This window comes from Bos javanicus, chromosome 3, assembly GCF_032452875.1.
Source record: "Bos javanicus breed banteng chromosome 3, ARS-OSU_banteng_1.0, whole genome shotgun sequence".
Classification (NCBI taxonomy): domain Eukaryota; kingdom Metazoa; phylum Chordata; class Mammalia; order Artiodactyla; family Bovidae; genus Bos; species Bos javanicus.
This window is the reverse complement of record NC_083870.1, coordinates 87,799,181-87,812,423: the sequence shown is the minus strand read 5'-3', so window position 1 is coordinate 87,812,423 and position 13,243 is coordinate 87,799,181. Positions and strand designations below refer to the sequence as shown.

The window sequence follows — 13,243 nt, the reverse complement described above, 5'->3', positions numbered from 1 at the left end:
GAATGTCTGGCTCTAGGTCAGTGATCACACCATCGTGATTATCTGGGTCGTGAAGATCTTTTTTGTACAGTTCTTCTGTGTATTCTTGCCACCTCTTCTTAATATCTTCTGCTTCTGTTAGGTCCATAGCATTTCTGTCCTTTATCGAGTCCATCTTTGCATGAAATGTCCCTTTGGTATCTCTGATTTTCTTGAAGAGATCCTTAGTCTTTCCCATTCTGTTGTTTTCCTCTATTTCTTTGCATTGATTGCTGAAGAAGGCTTTCTTATCTCTTCTTGCTATTCTTTGGAACTCTGCATTCAGGTATTTATATCTTTCCTTTTCTCCTTTGCTTTTCACTTCTCTTCTTTTCACAGCTATGTGTAAGGCCTCCCCAGACAGCCATTTTGCTTTTTTGCATTTCTTTTCCATGGGGATGGTCTTGATCCCTGTCTCCTGTACAATGTCACGAACCTCATTCCATAGTTCATCAGGCACTCTATCTATCAGATCTAGGCCTTTAAATCTATTTCTCACTTCCACTGTATAATCATAAGGGATTTGATTTAGGTCATACCTGAATGGTCTAGTGGTTTTCCCTACTTTTTTCAATTTAAGTCTGAATTTGGCAATAAGGATTTCATGGTCTGAGCCACAGTCAGCTCCTGGTCTTGTTTTTGCTGACTGTATAGAGCTTCTCCATCTTTGGCTGCAAAGAATATAATCAATCTGATTTCGGTGTTGACCATCTGGTGATGTCTATGTATAGAGTATTCTCTTGTGTTGTTGGAAGAGGGTGTTTGCTATGACCAGTGCATTTTCTTGGCAAAACTCTATTAGCCTTTGCCCTGCTTCATTCTGTATTCCAAGGCCAAATTTGCCTGTTACTCCAGGTGCTTCTTGACTCCCTACTTTTGCATTCCAGTCCCCTATAATGTAAAGGACATCTTTTTTGGGTGTTAGTTATAAAAGGTCTTGTAGGTCTTCATAGAACCATTCAACTTCAGCTTCTTCAGCATTACTGGTTGGGGCATAGACTTGGATTACTGTTATATTGAATGGTTTGCCTTGGAAACGAACAGAGATCATTCTGTTTTTTGAGATTGCATCCAAGTACTGCATTTCAGACTCTTTTGTTGACCATGATGGCTACTCCATTTCTTCTGAGGGATTCCTGCCGGCAGTAGTAGATATAATGGTCATCTGAGTTAAACTCACCCATTCCAGTCCATTTCAGTTCACTGATTCCTAGAATGTCGACATTCCTAGAATGTCTGTGGTCTTAGGCAAGTTATTTAACCTCTCTGAGTTTCATTTCCCTCATCTGCAAGATGAAATAATAATACCAATTATTGTTACTAGGCAATTGTGACAATGAAAGGAAGTAAGAAATATGAAGTCACCTAATAAAGTATACAGTACATAGCATATGTGATGAGTGGGGCTCAGTCCAGCAGGCTCCTGAGAAGGCACTGACCAGGTGACAGTCTGAGAGAGGATGTGGAGGATCCAGACCTCCACATGAGGCAGCTCTTGTCTTTAGACCTTTGTTGCTATGAGTCAGTCTCTGAGTCATATCCAACTCTTTGTGACTCCATGGACTGTAGCCCGCCAGGCTCCTCTGTCCCTGGAATTCTCCAGGCAAGAATGCTGGAGGGGGTAGCCATTCTCTTCACCAAGGGGACTTCCCAACCCAGAGATCGAACCTGGGTCTCCTGCACTGCAGGCAGATTCTTTACCATCTAAGCCTCCAGGGAAGCAGAATCAGAGGAGGATCCTAAAACCAACCCCTGGGGTCAGGAGAAGCTTTGCAGGAAGATGGGCAGAGTGAGGTGGGTGTATCTGACATAGGCCGTGGTAGGACACACGGTGTTTCACATTTGATACAGTCCTGTCAAGGTGATGCATTGAAATAGCCTGCAAATCAAAATGGCTCCACTACAGTTATAATGGATAACATTTATGGAGCACTTGCCATGTGCTTTAATTCATTTGCTCCTATGACACAGTGTGGGAATCCACATTTTCAGATGAGAAAACTGGGGGCTTAGGTAGCTTGGCTAAAGTGCCCAGCTGGTAAGTGTTTGAGCTGGGGGGATGACTCCAAGCTGTACCCCTATGCCACCTCTGGTCAGAAATGTTTCCCCATTAAAACTCAGGACCTGAGGCCAAGAGAGAAGCCAGATTTTGGAGAGGAAGAAACCTAGAGCAGTATGGTGGCTGTAAGAATGTGCCTCTCAGATGTCCAACCTCAGGGAGCATAACTGACCAGTGGTCCCAGCCACTGTGCTCTGAAGTCCAGCACTGTCTTTGCACCATGCTGGTTCCTGGCAGCTCCCAGCCAGAGGCAGAACCCAGCGAGGGACACTCAGCAGGGTCATTCAGGGGAGACTCAGGCCTCCTCACCCGGGCAACTTGGGTTCAAGGACCCCCAGACAGCTTTGCCAGACTCAGGATTGTCTAAGAATTTCCACCCAACCCCCTGCCTTCCCTCTGTCCTTCACTCAGGGTCACATCAACTTCACACGCCGTAGCTCCTCCCATCTCTCCTGACTTCCCCTTCACTTTCTCTCCCGTTTCAGATTTCCTATACATTTAATCCTGTCTGTTTCTGGTTTCTGCTTCTTCTACGGACCTGGACTAATACAGATCAAGTAAGTGTAAACAGAAGCCACGTGGGTGCCCAGCTGAAGTCTGTGGAGCACTGGATTCTGAGCCTGGATAGTAGAAGAAAGGGAGGACGCTCGAGTGGTCTCATGCGAAGCACTGTCACTTTGCGCTTCCTTTTTCAGGCCTCGGGGAGGGGGAAGTTCTTTCTTGAAGGAACAATCTCTCTCCCCTGCCACACGCCATCCTCTCTTCCTTCCCCTGGCTCCACCTGGTTCTCTTCTGGAGGTTACTTCCTCCAGAAAGCCTTGATGCCGTGACACGGGGTGATGTGTCACTTTCAGTGCTGCCACTGCCCCGACCTTCATCTCTCATGGACTTCATCCCACTGCCTGGGTACCTGTCCATGCCTCTGTGTTCCTGCTGGATGGGGGTGGGGGCTCCTGGGCGGTGGGTCAGAGTCTGTGCTACTTGTCACTGTATTCTGGTGCCTGGAATGTAGGAGTGGTAAATCAATGACTGAAATGATCGAACACATCAATAAGTGGATGGTTGGCCTCATAGCAAACACATCACTTGCCTTGTATAAAACAGACACAGAACCTGGAGGCAGAGCACCGCAGTGGACCCCTGACACCAGAAAGACTTTCATGTGAACCTAGCTCTGCTAATTAGCAGCTGAGTGACCCCAAATTTGCTGAGCCTCAGTTTTCTCATCTGTAAAAAGGGATTGTAATGTTCAACTCTCCAAGTTGTGAAGACTGAAAATAAAACACATGAGGCATTTAACAAAGTGGCTGTCACAGTAGTAGGAAATCAGGCATCAGGCCCTCTGACCTGGCCCCCCAGGTCCTCCTCTATAGATCTATCACCTCATACAGCAGTGCTCAGACAAAGGCAGAGGCTCTGCTTTCCTGACTTTCAAAACAGTTACTTACGTTCTACTATCTGCTCTACCCGCCTTCTCTCTTCCCTCAATTTTCCATCTCCTGATTAGTAAAAACATAATAAGCACATATTGCTTGTCAACAGCACTGGGGATTCAGAAATAAGCAGATGAAAATCTTCCTTCTTAGAGTTCATGGTCCAGTGAGGGTCTGGGAGAGAAAGAGAGTAGAAACAAGCATAAAAATAAAGAATTGCTACTCAGGGCAGGAAAAGCCACAATAGGCTAAGACTCAATTGCTGACATGTGATAACAAAGACCCAAGATTTTCTGAAGCAGAGCCGATTTCAAGTCATTTAATATATTTTCAAAAAAGGTAATCTGTGGAGTATGATTTAATATGGGTTACTTTTATCATGGAATACTTTAGGCACAGGTACAAAGAGCAATCATGAACCAACCACTCAGCTTAAAACAGAAAACCTGACTGCATTCTTCTTTCTTTCTCTCCCCAGTGGCAACTTCAATCCGGAAGTTTGTGCTTAATCACTCCCTAGTGTGTTCTTAGACTTTTATTATGTATGCACATATCTACAAATGATGTATTGCTTGGTTCTACATGTTTTAAAACTTTATATAAATGTCACATCCTGTATGTATCACTCTGCAACTTTTTTGGTTGTTTTTGCTCAATACTGTACTTTTGAGATGTATCTATATTGAGGCCTTTATCTCTACTTCATTCATTTTCACTGCTCTGTAGCATTCCATTGCATGTCAATATCACAGTATTGATCTGTGTTCCTGGTGATAAACATTTGCAATGGGGAAATAGAGTCACTCTGTCTACTAGAGACTTCCAATAAGCAGACACCAAGATGGGATCAGATGTAAAGAGATGAATTGGAGAGACACAGGTGAGTGATGTGGGTAGGGGAGGAGGAGTAGGCAGGGACAGCCTTCAGACCACAATGCAGGTCTGACACAGGAAAGGAGAGTGGGAAGGAAGGAGGACTGAGTCAGGAAGATTTCTGACTAGCGTGGCTCTAAGCAAGTCTCAGCTAGGCCAACAGGGAGTCCTCAAGCAAAGGTTGTCCATTATAGGTACCCACTGGGAGGCCAGAATGGCCCCGTCCAGCTCTAGCACTGCTGCTGTGTCCAGTCACTGGCTGGAAGCCATCCAGATGAAATGTCACACTGGATCTGAAGGTGTGGCAGCTGGGGCATCAGTCAGCTAAGCTCCACACAGCAGGTTCTCTGGAATGGGGTGCTGAATGGGTCCACAACCTCTGTGGCTGCCATACTGTGCATGAGCAGAGAACAGGCAGATTCCTACTTATTTATTCATTTGTTCATTCATTCTCTATCTTAGAAACAAATTGAGATGTTTCAGAAGGTCATCACAGAACAGTGCCATGAAAGCTGGGTCCCTAGAGGACTGTTTCAGACTTCATCACTGGGGCCAGCAGCCGCAGGAAGTCATTTTTGTCTGGTGACCACATAGAGCTCTACTGCCAGGGACCTACAGTCAAGGTTCCAAGAGTCTTCAAGGTAAGATTTTGGAGTCAAACAGACCTGTTTTTATTCTTTTCTCTGCCACTTGGTCACTTGTGCAAAGACCTTTGTACCTTGCTCTAGGTCTCAAAAATGAGGGTAACCAGACCTATTTCATGGAGCTGTTATGAGGATTAAAAGAGGTGATGTAAACATAGCATCTGGCACACATAGTAGGTGATTTAAAAAACATTAGGTTCCTCATCCAACATTCTTGGATGGAACAATTTTTCTCAAACAGAACTGCTAAAACTTAGAGCCCTAGTTCTGCAAACCCTAGCTATAGCAATCAGGGTGAATCGAAATGGTCTCCATTGACCCTTCTTATTCACACCCATCACTCTTTCTAAAGCAGCATTTGTGATTAATCTCACTCTAGGGCTAAATCAGTCCCAAGAGCTTCCAAGGCACTTGATAAAGAAGCTCTCTGATTTATAGCAAACACCATTATTGAGCGGTGGCAGAGAGAGGCCATTGGGGGATTTGTCTTGCTGGAAACTCTGTCTGTTGGAGCCATTTCTTCTACTTTCCCAGATAAGAGGTCAATTTATTTCAAAATAGATAAATGGGGTCCTTTTTTTATTCCCTTGGTGGGGTTGGAAGGAGAGAGGAGTTGGATGATTTTTTAAAAATAATGAATAATAGTTAACATTTTAAATTTGGGGAACTCTTCATGGCTGACACAGACATCAGGGTTCAGCAGAAGGCTAGGCACATAGTTCAGTTCAGTTCAGTTGCTCAGTCATGTCCAACTCTTTGTGACCCCATGGACTGCAGCACACCAGGCTTCCCTGTCCATCACCAACTCCCAAAGCTTGCTCAAACTCATGTCCACCGAGTTGGTCATGCCATCCAACCATCTTATCCTCTGTCATGCCCTTCTCCTCCTGCCTTCAATCCTTCCCAGCATCAGGGTCTTTTCAATGAGTCAGTTCTTCACATCAAGTGGCCAAAGTACTGAGAGGGTAACAGGCAGGAAGGCCAGGGGTCTCCAAATAGAGGAAATAGCCTGCAAGTGTCAGACATTTTTATCTCTCTTAAGCGGCAGGAGGAAACAAACTAGCAATATTTTTTCCTTCTCTATACAAATTTAAAGGGAGGTTTCTCTTAAAATATTGTGTTGCCATAATGACACCCGGTTTCGCCTGAAGTTAGCTATTCTCGAGTCTAGAGATAACCAATGCCTTTTTCTTATGGAAATGTTTGTCTTAAGCTATGCTAATGTACTATGCCTTTACCCCAAAACTCTGTCTCCAAGTCGGTTCCGCCTCTTGGCCCAGAACCTACTTGACAAACCAGTATGGATATTGTTCCCCTAATCTATGTAAATGAAACTATTTGTATGGTGGTCTGCCCTTCTTCAAGATTCAAGTTAATCATTTTATGGCCCAGGATAAACCATTTATCCCAAAATGCATCTTATGGGTGAGGGGCCTGGTGCCATTCTGAATTTTAAGACATTCCTTTCTTTCATTAACAGACTGCTAGTGACTATATAACATCCAGCTAAAGACTAGCAGGGGGTACTCTTTCTGCCCCCTTCTGATGCCTATGTCAGAAGCTTTCTCTATCTCCTTTATACTTTAATAAAACTTTACTACACAAAAGCTCTGAGCGATCAAGCCTCGTCTCTGGCCCCGGATTGAATTCTTCTCCTCCGGGGGCCAAGAATCCCGGTGTATTCGCGTGATTCAACAACAACCTTTCATCTTGGGGGCTCGTCCGGGATCCTTCAGGACAAGGTAAGGATGCTTGGAGCTTTAGTTCTTTGTTCTCTTAGCGAACACGTTTTCTGCTATGCTTTACTAACTCTACCGTGTGCTTGTGTGAATGAATGGCATGCCCTGCGTGAAACAAGTAAGGAGCCCTGCTCTGCGGTTCCACGGTGATCTCATACGGCTCATGGCAGAAACCTGTCGGGGCGTTATACCGACCTGCCAATGCCAAGAGGCACCCAATGTCTTCTTCGGGAACCGACCAGAAATGGGCAAAGCGTGTGGACCGAACTCTCCTTTCTCGGTCAAACTTTTCGGTCTCTTTGACCATTTCATAACTCCTTGGGAATTAGAAGTACTAACCTAATCTATCGGATCATAGACTTTCAAGGGACTTGTGATCTATACTGTTACCGTGTACTGTGGCTTAGGTCCCAAACTTGGATTGGTAGTCAAGAAAGTGTCTAGCCTCGCTAGGAATCGAAAGTTCGGAAGCTAGATGGAGCTCTAGCTCCCAGAACATCTCTGAGGTTAAAGGTTACTCAGATTGGGACTGCGATGGGTTTTTTTTCCTTTGGTAATGCCGGCTCTTAGTGGATCAGAGGAGGCTGTTATACTGGTGTGGTGATGCTTGGAAAGAACATCTCAGTTTTATGTTCACGTCGGTCTTATTGTGGTCAGGAAATACTCAGGGTCGTGCACAGGCACTCAGGTGACGAATGTTTCCCACAATGGTCTTAGCTTGGGAGGCATTCCGGGAGGTTACTCTGATTCACCCCGGGTGACATCAGAGGCAAGCAAGGTTAAGGGTGAAGAGCTGGACGTCAAGTAGGGATGCTATCAAGTCTACCCCTGGTACATCCCCACCCCGTCTCGGTGGTAGAACCGGGAGGGACGAGTACGGCCCCTGCGTCGGTAAGGGACAGACTAAGTCCGACCAGGAAGGAAAAGCTTTTGGTGTAACGTCTGTCTACACCCCCATCTAGAGCAGGGAGGGACGCCTCCGGTAGAAAAAATGGCGCTGGTCGCTTTTTTCTCTCTTACAGATGGGAGCTAACAATTCCAGCCTCACTCCTTTGAACTGTATCCTGAAAAACTGGGATAGATTTGATCCCCAGGGCTTAAAGAAGACACACCTGGTCTTCCTATGTGATACTGCATGGCCACGGTATCCATTGGAGGACGGCGAACGGTGGCCAGTTGGAGGGTCTCTTAAGTATAATACTGTTCTACAATTAGACCGGTTCTGTAAGGAACAAGGGAAATGGGTAGAAGTAGCATATGTGTTGCCCTTTTTCTCTCTGCGAAATATGCCAGACTTATGTCCTAAGGGTATAGATTTGGGTGTGAAACCTTCAGCTCCTCCCTATCCTCTTCCTTTGCCCCCGTACCTGGGACTCCAAACTGGGATTCAAACTGCCCACATGGAGGTCCAAACAACTCCTGTCTCAGTACGACCTCAGACTACTCTGGTTTCAGTAGAAACTCAGACCATCGAAGTAAGCGATGAGATGGAGGACAGGAGACAAAGAGAAGAGGAAAAACAGGTTTCTCCAATCTATCCCTGGGATCATATGCGCAGAGCAGCCAGAGAGACTGAGGAACAGCCACACAAGCTGTTGCCTCTTTATGAAACACCCACCGGGAGAAATAATCAGTCCATGAGAGTTAATAAGCCTTTTTTTATCAAGAAATACAAAGAATCAAGGAGGATCTGGGAGACTATTTAGAGGACCCAGAAAAATATATCAGAGCTTTTAAAGGTGTTACTTTGCTTTATGATCTCACTTGGAAGGATGTGATGTATATCTTGGGACAAACGCTGACTCCTGAGTCAAAGACTCGAGTTTTGGGAAAAGCGGTTGCTTATGGAGATGAGTGGCTTGGTAATGAATCAGTAGGGAAGAGGGAGAACGAGATAGCGGCCCTCCCCACTGGGAATCAGGCGGTCCCAACTATAGAACCAGACTGGGACTACAACACAGCTAAAGGAAGATGGGATCAGAGTCATTTTGTTAGATGCATTCTTGAAGGACTTAGGCAGGCGCGTTCTAAGCCTTTAAACTATGGCAAATTGGCAGATATAGAACAGGAAGAGAAAGAAGCTCCTGGTAAATTCCTAGATAGACTGAGAGAAGGCCTTCGCAGATTCACTGAGATTGATCCCGAAAGTGAAGAGGGAAAAGTGATCTTAAAGGATAGATTTCTCACTCAGTCGGCTCCAGATATCCGCCGTAAGCTATTAAAACAGGCGTATGGACCAAATCAGTCTTTAGATACTCTGTTACAACTGGCTCAGACAGTCTATTATGGTAGGGAATATGAGGAAAAGAAAGAAAGGCAAAAAAAGACAAAGGAAAAGGCGGAAGCCTTCGCCATGGCTATGAAAAACGTTCTTAAACAGCCTGAGAAAAATGCCCAGAGGGGCCCAGGTGAAAAGGGATGGGCTTGCTACTGCTGTGGGAAGGAGGGGCACCTCAAGCGGGATTGCCCTCAGGCATCTAAGCCGCCCCCGGCTCCATGTCCGGTCTGCAAAGGACCACACTGGAAGAGAGACTGTCCCCAGAGGCGTAGGTCTCCGGGGTCGGACTCTCAAGACAATCAGGACTGAAGGTGCCCGGGGGTCCCCACACAAGCTCCCGTCCTAATTACACCTGAGGAACCCCGGGTATTAATAGTTGTGGGGGGCCAATCCGTCGATTTCCTTTTAGATACTGGGGCAACTTATTCTGTGCTTACTGAAGCCCCTGGCCCACTTTCTTCCCGATCCGCTTCCGTAATGGGACTGTCTGGACAAGCCAAAAGGTATTATTTCAGTTATTCTTTATCTTGCAACTGGGATTCTGTGCTGTTTTCACACGAGTTTCTGATTGTGCCAGAATCTCCCTCACCCCTTTTGGGAAGGGATATACTGAGCAAGGTCCATGCCTCTGTTTTCATGAATATGGAGCCCTCCCTTTCTCTCCCTTTAGTTGAACAAAATGTAAATCCTAGAGTATGGGCTGATGGAAAATCTGTGGGTCGAGCACAAAATGCTATTCCTGTAGTTGTTAAGCTCAAAGACCCACACGTATTTCCACATAAGAAGCAGTATCCACTGAAACCTGAAGTTAAAGAAGGGTTAAAACCCATCATCGAAAATTTAAAGGAACAGGGACTATTAATTCCCTGTAACAGTCCTTGCAACACTCCTATTTTGGGTATAAAGAAATCAAATGGTAAATGGAGACTAGTTCAAGATTTACGAATAATAAATGAGGCTGTAGTTCCTTTACACCCCGTGGTGCCTAATCCTTATACTCTATTGTCTGAAATTCCTGAACGGGCCAAATATTTCTCAGTAATTGATTTAAAGGATGCCTTCTATTCAGTGCCTTTGGCGGAAGAAAGTCAATTCCTATTTGCCTTTGAAGACCCTACGCAGCCAGCTTCTCAGTTAACCTGGACAGTTTTGCCCCAGGGATTTCGTGACAGTCCTCACTTATTCGGACAAAGTTTGTCACGGGATTTACAAAACTTTAATAGCTCTGAAGCAGTGGTGTTACAATATGTAGATGATATTTTGCTCTGTGCTGAGACAGAAGAAGCTTGTTCGCGAGCCTCAGAAGATTTCTTAAACTTTCTGGCAGGCTGTGGTTACAAGGCATCAAGAGAAAAGGCTCAGCTTTGTCAACAATCGGTTAGATATCTGGGCCTAATCATATCAGAAGGGACTAGGGCCATAGGCCCTGAGAGAATTAAACCTATACTAAATCACCCCCTACCTATGACTTTAAGACAATTGAGAGGATTTTTGGGAATCACAGGTTACTGTCGCATTTGGATTCCGGGTTATGGAGAACTTGCCCGGCCTTTATATAAACTTATAGCTGAAACTCAGCAGGCCCAAACTGACAAACTGGTTTGGTCTCCAGAAACTCAAAAGGCTTTTAAGGTTCTTCAGACTGCTCTCCTGCAAGCTCCAGCTCTGAGCTTGCCCACAGGGTCAGAATTTAATTTGTTTGTCACTGAAAGAAAAGGTGTGGCATTGGGAGTTTTGACACAACCCCGAGGGCCTCACCAACAACCTATTGCTTATCTAAGCAGAGAATTAGATGTAGTTGCACGTGGGTGGCCCCACTGCCTAAGAGTAATTGGGGCAGCGGCTTTATTAGCACCTGAAGCTTTAAAAATAATTAATGGACGAAACCTTACTGTACTGACTTCTCATGATGTGAGTGGAATCTTAAATTCTAAGGTTAATATTTGGATGACAGACAGTAGGCTTCTTAAGTATCAGTCATTGTTGTTAGAAGGACCAGTAACTAAGCTTAAAGTTTGTGGAAATTTAAATCCTGCCACTTTCCTTCCTGAGAAGGAAAATGAAACACCTGATCACGATTGTTCTCAATTCCTAACTTTAAACTATGCAGCTCGGGAGGATCTAAAGGATACCCCATTAGACAATCCTGACATGGAAATATTTACAGATGGCAGTTCTTTTGTTCAGGATGAAAAGCGTAAAGCAGGTTACGCCGTGGTGACTGCTGAACAGGTTTTAGAAGCAAAATCTCTCCCCCAGGAAACTAGTGCTCAGTTAGCGGAGCTTGTGGCCCTGACCCGAGCTCTAGAGTTAAGCAAAGGGCAGCGGATGGGCCTGATAACCTATGTGAGCTTACTTCTGCTGACTCCAAATATCCTGAGTCTGCCGTTGGATCCTCAAGACAATGTCTTCCTGTCCTGGGCTCACTCCTATGCTGCATTCCACAATCGGTCTAACTGCTGGGTCTGCGGAGCGCTCCCCTCTTCGTCAGTGGAAGGCTTCCCGTGGTAGACATCCCCACTTCAAGGAAAAGACTTTCTCCAAGTCTGTGAATACCTTCGACAACAATCACATGCGATGCCTCTTCGTCATCTGATGACATCTACCAACCCTAAAATGGACTGGTGCAACACTTTGTACTCTAACTATGGACATAATGTGACTTTTAATTTTGATTATACATTGTCTCGGTTCAATGACTATTTTGCTACATATAAGGTAAATAGGTCTAGATCTAATGGCTTTTTACCTGACGTTTATCAAATATGGGATGAGGTTACATGGCTAACTCCTGAAAGAGGACGTTTAATATCTACTGCCTCTATATGCTGGGAACAAACAGAGCCGTCCCCAAAAGTTAGCCAACAACTTAATTACAATGATTGGAAACAAATGGGATATTTGTCTCGGGAAACATGCAATGTAATCATTCCCGTGTTTTCCAATCCCAGTTCAGGTTCTCCCTTTGTCTGGCCAGGCACGAATTGGGACTGGATATCTCAGTCGCGCTGGCTTGCTCCAAACGGAACTTATTGGATATGTGGCTCTTACCTATGGGCATGGCTTCCCCCTGGTTGGATAGGGAGATGCACCCTGGGTCTAGCCTTTACTCATGGCTTTATATTTTCAGAGCTTCCAGAAAAGCCTGCTAATTTACCCCACTTTAGAACTCGGTGGGCAAGGTCTGTATTTTATTGGTATGATTATTTGGCTGCAGCGTTTGTTCCCTCTTTGGGAACTACAGATGTTATGTTACGAGTGGATGCTTTGACTAATTTTACTCAACAGGCATTACAAGATTCTCAAAAGGCTATTTCAGCTCTTAATGCTGAACAAGCACAAATTAGAAAGGTGGTTTTACAAAACAGATTGGCTCTAGACATTCTGACAGCTGCACAAGGAGGAACTTGTGCCATTATTCATACCCAATGCTGTACATATATACCTGATATGAGCACGAATGTTACTCATTTTACTAACCACATGAACAAGATGATTAGGGCCATGGACACTCCTGAAGCCTCAATTGCTTCACTTTGGAAAACGTTAACTAATTCCCCATGGTGGACAACTATCTTAATTACGATAATTCTGGTTGTTTTGTTCTTGCTGTTTGCTCCCTGCATCTGTAATTGTATAACTGGATTTGTTTCTAGCCGCATGAAAGCTTTTAAGTTACAAATGGTTGCTCAAACTCCTGCTACTACTGTAGCTACCTCCAGCTACTATTTGGGGCCCCTGGATCAGATATCCTCAATATGAGGATTAGGAGAATATGTTGCCTCACCAATTTAGGGACAACGCCCCTTGTCAGCTCGGAAGTAGTTATGGAATGAAAACGACGCCCCTTTTCCCTAGGCAACATAATTCTCCTAAAAGAAAAGGGGGAATGAGAGGGTAACAGGCAGGAAGGCCAGGGGTCTCCAAATAGAGGAAATAGCCTGCAAGTGTCAGACATTTTTATCTCTCTTAAGCGGCAAGAGGAAACAAACTAGCAATATTTTTTCCTTCTCTATACAAATTTAAAGGGAGGTTTCTCTTAAAATATTGTGTTGCCATAATGACACCCGGTTTCGCCTGAAGTTAGCTATTCTCGAGTCTAGAGATAACCAATGCCTTTTTCTTATGGAAATGTTTGTCTTAAGCTATGCTAATGTACTATGCCTTTACCCCAAAACTCTGTCTCCAAGTCGGTTCCG

At 44.8% G+C, this 13,243-nt stretch overlaps 1 protein-coding gene and 1 long non-coding RNA gene across 3 annotated transcripts in view; one reads left to right on the top strand and one right to left on the bottom strand.

Moving 5' to 3' along the window:
• Positions 1-2,560: 2,560 nt before the first annotated feature.
• LOC133244519 (uncharacterized) lies at positions 2,561-5,117 on the top strand. Its single transcript, XR_009735436.1, has 3 exons — positions 2,561-2,634; positions 4,237-4,390; positions 4,846-5,117. It is a non-coding gene; the product is annotated as an uncharacterized LOC133244519 (long non-coding RNA).
• OMA1 (OMA1 zinc metallopeptidase) overlaps positions 2,628-13,243 on the bottom strand; it is a 100,206-nt gene continuing 89,590 nt past the window's right edge. The window contains exon 9 of one of the 2 annotated variants that reach the window (XM_061411793.1): positions 2,628-3,684. In XM_061411793.1, the coding sequence (XP_061267777.1) occupies positions 3,667-3,684 (18 nt within the window). In that variant the 3' untranslated portion in view covers positions 2,628-3,666. The remainder of the gene's footprint in view (positions 3,685-13,243) is intronic. The other variant, XM_061411792.1, reaches the window with a different exon arrangement.